We start from the raw sequence: 6,000 nt of genomic DNA on the forward strand, positions 1-6,000 counted from the left end.
TCATTCTCTTCCCCTCACCACCTCTCCCCGACCCAGATCATTTTGGCTGTTCTGAGTTTCTTACAATTCCATGGAATTTTTGAATTAGCTTGTCAATTTGTATAAAAAAGTCAGCTGGGGTCTGATAGAGATTGCAATTTGGAGAAGTAATGCCATCTTAAATAATGTAAAAAAAGAAAAAAACACTGTTTGTAGCTTCCATAATATAAGGTTTACCTTTTGTTAACTTTATTCCTAAGTACTTGACTCTTTGATGTGATTGTGAATCAAATTTTCTTTAATTTCTTTTTTGGGTTGTTAATTATTAAGAATAGAAACACAACTGATTTTTGTATGATAATTTTATATACTGCTGCTTTTTCTCAATCCATTTGTTCTCATAGGGTTTGTGTAAATGTGTTCGTGTATATGTAATCCTTAGTGTTTTCTATATATAAGATCCTGTCCTCGTAAACAGAGATAATTTTACTTCTTCCTGTCCTCTGTAAACAGAGATAAATTTACTTCAAATATTATCAGTAATGCCTTTTAGTTTAGTTTTTTTTTTTTTCTTGTCTAGTCAGACAATTGCTCTGACTAGAACTTTTAATACTGTGTTGAATAGAAGCGGTGAAAATAAATATCCTTGTCTTGTTCATGATCTTTGAGGAAAAGCTTTCAGTCTTTCATCTTTAAGTATAATATTAGCTTTGGGTTCTCATATATGGGCTTCATTATGTTGAGGTACTTTCCTTCTATTCCTAGTTCTTGAGTGTTTTTATCATGAAAGGGTGTTGAATTTCTTCAGGTGCTTTATGCTGCATCAATTGACATAATCATGTGGGTTTTTTCCTTCATTCTATCAATGTATGTGACATAGTACGTTGAATAATTTTCATCTGTTGAACCATCCTTGGTCATGACTGTCCTACTTCTTCATGGCTTATAATCCTTTTAATATGTTGCTGAATTCAGTTTGCTAGTATTTTGTTGAGGATTCTAATGTTTAGATTCATAAGTGATAACTGGTCTGTAATTTCCTTGTAATGCCTTTGGTTTTAGTTTCGTAGTAATACTGGCCTCATAAAGTAATTTGAGAAGTGTTCCCTTTTCTTCAGTTTTTTTGAAGAATCTGTGAAGTAATGTTTCTGATTATTAGAGTGCTTGGCAGAATTCAGCAGTGAGGACATCTGGCCCTGGACTTTTCCTTTGTGGGTTGCTTTTGATTACTGACTTAATCCTTTCACTTATAATCGTTCTGTTCAGATTATCTATTTCTTCTTGGGTCAGTTTTAGTAATTTGTTTCTTTCTAGGATTTAGCAGTTCTAATGGATGTGTAGTGGTATTTCATTGTGGTTTTAATATGCATTTTTATGACTATTGATTAACATCTTTACATATGTTTTCCTTATATAACTTTTGTGAAGTGTTTGTTCAAATTTTCGAATATAGGTGGTTTGGCTTCTTATTAAGTTGTGAAGTTTCCTTACATATTCTGGGTAAGAGTTTTGTCAGATACGTATTTTAGGTTTAGTGTTTACTCTTGCATACAATGTGCAGTAAGAGTTGAAGTTCATCTTCATTTGTGATAGTCACTTCCATTGAAAATCTGTTCTTTCTCCATTGAACTAACTTAACAATTTGATTAAAAAATCAGTTGTTTTTATAAATGTTTGTCTTTTTCAGAGATGTCCAATTTTGAGACCTATGTTATTTAGCTCATATGCATTTACAGTTGTATCTTCCTGCTGTATTGACCTTTTTCTCAATAGGAAATGTTTCTCTTTGGGTAAAGGAGTTCTCCTTTTTAAAAGTTTGATTTTTATAATATTAATATGATCTCTCTTTTTATGCTTCTGTCTTCGTGGTGTATCTTTTCACAGCCTTTTGCTCACTTTTACTCTTATCTGTATTTTTATATTTAAAGTATATTTCTGTTGGAGTGCCTGAGTGCCTCAGATCATGATCCCAGGATCCTGGGATCCAGCCCTGCATAGGACAGCAGGGAGTCTGCTTCTCCCTTCCCCTCTGCCTGCTGCTCCCCCTGCTTGTGCTCTCTCTGTCAAATAAATAAAATCTTTAGAAAAATAAAAAATAAAGTACATTTCTGTAAATTTCTGTAGAAAATGTATAGTTAGGTCCTGCTATTCTTTAGTCAGATAACCTCATTTATATTGGAGTATTTAGTACATTTGTACTTAATGTAGTTGATATCCTTGGTTTTTACTGTTCATCTTCTCTTTGTCTCATTTCTGTTTTCTTGTTCTCTGCTGCCATCATTCATGGTAAGCATATTTTTTGTGTGTACTCTTTTTATTCTCTGTGAGGTTATTAGCTTTATTTCTTTGCATTACTTTTATTGATTGCTCTAGGGACCAAAATGCATGCAACTTTAACTTTCAGTACAACATATGAACCTTGGCAAAAATATAGTTCCATTTAGCCACTCTAATCCTTTGTACAAATCTATACCTATATTGTAATGTATACAAATGTAAAAAATATTATAATTTCACTTAAGAAGTCCTGCCTTTTAAAGAAATTAAGAGAACTCATAGAGAGAGATATATAGATATCTATATAGATATATCTATAGTCTCTTTCTTTCTGTATATGCAGTTTATCATTTGGTATCATTTTATTTCAACATGAAGTATTTCCTTTAGATTTCTTGAATGCAGACATATTAGCAATGAATTCTCTCATGTTTTATTTATTTGAAAATGTCTTTGAACCTTTAATTCTGAAGAATAGTTTTAGATAGCCCTCTTGGAAGACAGTTTGTTTTTTTTTTTTCCTCAACACTTTGAATATTATTCCAGTATCTTATAGATTCCATTGTCCTCATGAGAAAATAATTGTTAATCCTATTTTTGGTCACCTTTATGTAATATATTTCTTTATTGTATTCAAGATTTTTCTGTTTACCTTTAGCTTGTAGTAGTTTGATTATGATCTACCTATATACAGTTTTCTTTTATTTATTATATTTGTAGTTCACTGAACTTCTTATATTAGTGAGTTAATATTTTTCACCTAAGTTGGGAAGTTTTTTAATTGTTATATTTTCAAATATTTGTCTGACTCCTTCTCTACTCCAGTTACTCTTAAGAGTTACAAAAGCTGTTTTTGACACAATAGTTTATATCTTGATAGAGTGCTTAGAAATAAAATGGAAGAATGGATGAAATGCCAAATTTTCTAATGAAACGTGGTTTCTTAACTCTATGCACACACAACCCGGTAGATTTACAGTGGAAAATATTAATTTTTCCTGTCCTCTTTTCCTCTTTACAAAATCTATTCATAGGTGCATTTCCTCCCTCTGCTGTTTTTGCACGGAAAGACTTGCTACAACGATCTACCCATATTGCTACCAAGACTTTCCAAGCTTTTCGAATATTTGTGAACAATGAGCTCAATGAACTTTACATAGGATTGAAGACAGCTCAGAAGTTTCTGAGACCCGGTGGCCGCCTTGTTGCCCTCTCCTTCCATTCATTAGAGGATCGCATAGTCAAACGATTTCTGCTTGGGATAAGCATGACAGAAAGGTTTAACTTAAGTGCTAGACAGAAGGTGATACAAGCATCACAGCTGGGGTCAGGTCATAAAAACAAGGAAGGAGGCTTGATAGGCAGGGCCCCTTTAATGTGGGAATTGATACACAAGAAAGTACTTACTCCAGAAGATCAGGATGTACAGGAGAACCCCAGAGCACGCTCAGCCAAGCTTAGAGCAGCTATCAAATTATGAGAAAGTTTTCATCATTTGATCCTTCAAGTTTTTCCTTCACAGTTTCTCTCTCTCTTTTTAATGTGGTATTACTGAACAACTTCATATAAGAAAGTATGAGAGATATATATAGAAAGAGTTGTACTACGTGTATGTGGAAATTAAGGGTATTTACCATTATTTTCCTTGGAAAGAAAATGTCAGAAATGTTAGCATGACACAGAAAGTTCAACTAAAGAAGCATCAGCATCTCAAAACTGGAATTATATTTAACTTTCGAAATGCAGTCCTTTCTCTAATCAGGAAATTTTTTTTTTAAAGAGGAAGAGTATTATGTGTGTATATCTAAATATGTAAACTCAAGCTGTCAAAAGAGATTATAATTGTATCTGCATGCTTTAAATTCTGAATTTAGATATTCATATTTGCAACAGACTTTCTGTTGATCAAATAGTAAGGATCATGGAAGAAATTTTAATTTCTATTTAGGAATAATTATGTAGTACTATAGTCCTCTTAAATATAGGAATTATGCAAATTTTTAATTCTCAAATATTATTTTTAAGATGCATCATACTGATAAATGTCAATTTTGATTTTACAGTATTCATTGTTTTAAAAGGATTTTACAATATGATATATACCATTTTTTCACATTGCAACGTAAAAATGAAGAATTGCTTTAATAGCTCTCATGGTGAATATTTCATGAAACGTATATTTAAAGTCAATTACGTTTATATTAATAATATCCCAGAATGCCTTTGACACATAATAAAATCTATTATCATTTGAATCCTGCATTTTTAATTGAGATATTCAAAATAATTCAACCAAGTCTATTTGAAATATGATATATTAAAAATATTAAAATGAGTGTGCCCCTAATGTTTTTACTTACCCAGTAGTAACTGTAATAGTAAAATGCTTATTTAGGAGATATTTACTTGGTAAGCAATTCTTTAACATATTAATGAGATTGATTCATGATTCATATATCAATTTTTTATATGTAAATATGCTTTTCTAATTTTTTTAGTTATTCAACAAGTACTAACTAGTCAGAGAAACAAAGGTCAATAAAATACACATACCTCACAGTACCGGTCCTATGGAGTATATAATCTAGTGGAGAAGAGTAATGGCAGTTAAATAGTCACAAAAATCAATATAAAAATTTTTTTTAAATGTCTGAAATGTATTTCTTTTTTTACAGAGGGAAAGATCACAAGTAGGCAGAGAGTCAGGCAGAGAGAGAGGGGGAAGCAGGCTCTCCGCGCAGCAGAGATGCTGAGGCAGATTCGGGGCTCGATCCCAGGACCCTGAGACCATGACCTGAGCCGAAGGCAGCGGCTTAATCCACTGAGCCACCCAGGCGCCCCAAAAATCAATATAAAATTAACACCATGGTAAAAGCTACAAAGAAGCAGTACAAGGTACTGCAAGAACATCGAGTAGGAATTTAACTTACTGAAGGAAACTGGGTCTGACCTGGATTATGCTTGAATTATGACTTGAAGGATTAATAATAGATATAATTAGTCAAAGGGTATATTGCCATGTTGATTAAAGGTATATATAAAGGATTGTTTTCTTAAGTGATTATCCCTAAAATCATATTATACTATTAATATGCTTAGTAAACTATTCAAATATAGGAAAAATTCATCTCCTTAATTATGGTGACAGATTATGAATTGGTGAGTACAAGTGAATAAAATATCAACATAAGTATGGGCAAAGGATAAGAATTAAATACTTGAATTCACCTTAGATTTACTTTATCTCTGTAATATTTAATTCAAGTTCCCAAACTTGTTTGCAACTTTATAGGCTTTATTCAAATTTGAGCAATTCTGCAGTAGAATTAATTTCTAATTGTGCAGAATTAGAAAATATTCTAGGGAGCAGTATCCTCAAATTAGAAAAAAAAAATGAATGTACCTAGGTTGCTTCACTGAATCTTTCTGGAAAAAAATGTTTTTTTCTCTAGTATATGAATGATATTTGTGAATGAGAAAGATTCCCAAAGGTACATTCCCATCCAAGTATCTGTTTAGAAAAGAAGAGATCACGCTCTTATACACTCTTATATTCAGCAATGATTTAACCTATTTCATCTGTCATTTTTGGATCCTGTATAGCATGGGGATTTTTTTCTTTAATGTTAAATGGAAAGTAACTGCACTGCGTTGAGTAGTATTGCCCCCCTCCAAAAAAAATTCATGTCCTTCTCAGAAGTTATCTGGCAGTATGATCACTACAGTTGTAAGTAGTTCAGCTGA

The 6,000-nt window shown here is 32.0% G+C and overlaps 1 protein-coding gene across 3 annotated transcripts in view; it reads left to right on the top strand.

Annotated features, from left to right (window-relative positions):
* The window catches only part of METTL15 (methyltransferase like 15), a 190,157-nt gene extending 185,208 nt beyond the window's left edge, over positions 1-4,949 (top strand). For 2 of the 3 annotated variants that reach the window (XM_044259000.1, XM_044258999.1), the window contains exon 6: positions 3,291-4,949. In XM_044259000.1, coding sequence (XP_044114935.1) covers positions 3,291-3,736 — 446 coding nt within the window. In that variant the 3' untranslated portion in view covers positions 3,737-4,949. The remainder of the gene's footprint in view (positions 1-3,290) is intronic. The other variant, XM_044259001.1, reaches the window with a different exon arrangement.
* Positions 4,950-6,000: the final 1,051 nt, after the last annotated feature.

Source organism: Neovison vison, chromosome 7, assembly GCF_020171115.1.
Source record: "Neovison vison isolate M4711 chromosome 7, ASM_NN_V1, whole genome shotgun sequence".
Taxonomy (NCBI): Eukaryota; Metazoa; Chordata; class Mammalia; order Carnivora; family Mustelidae; genus Neogale; species Neogale vison.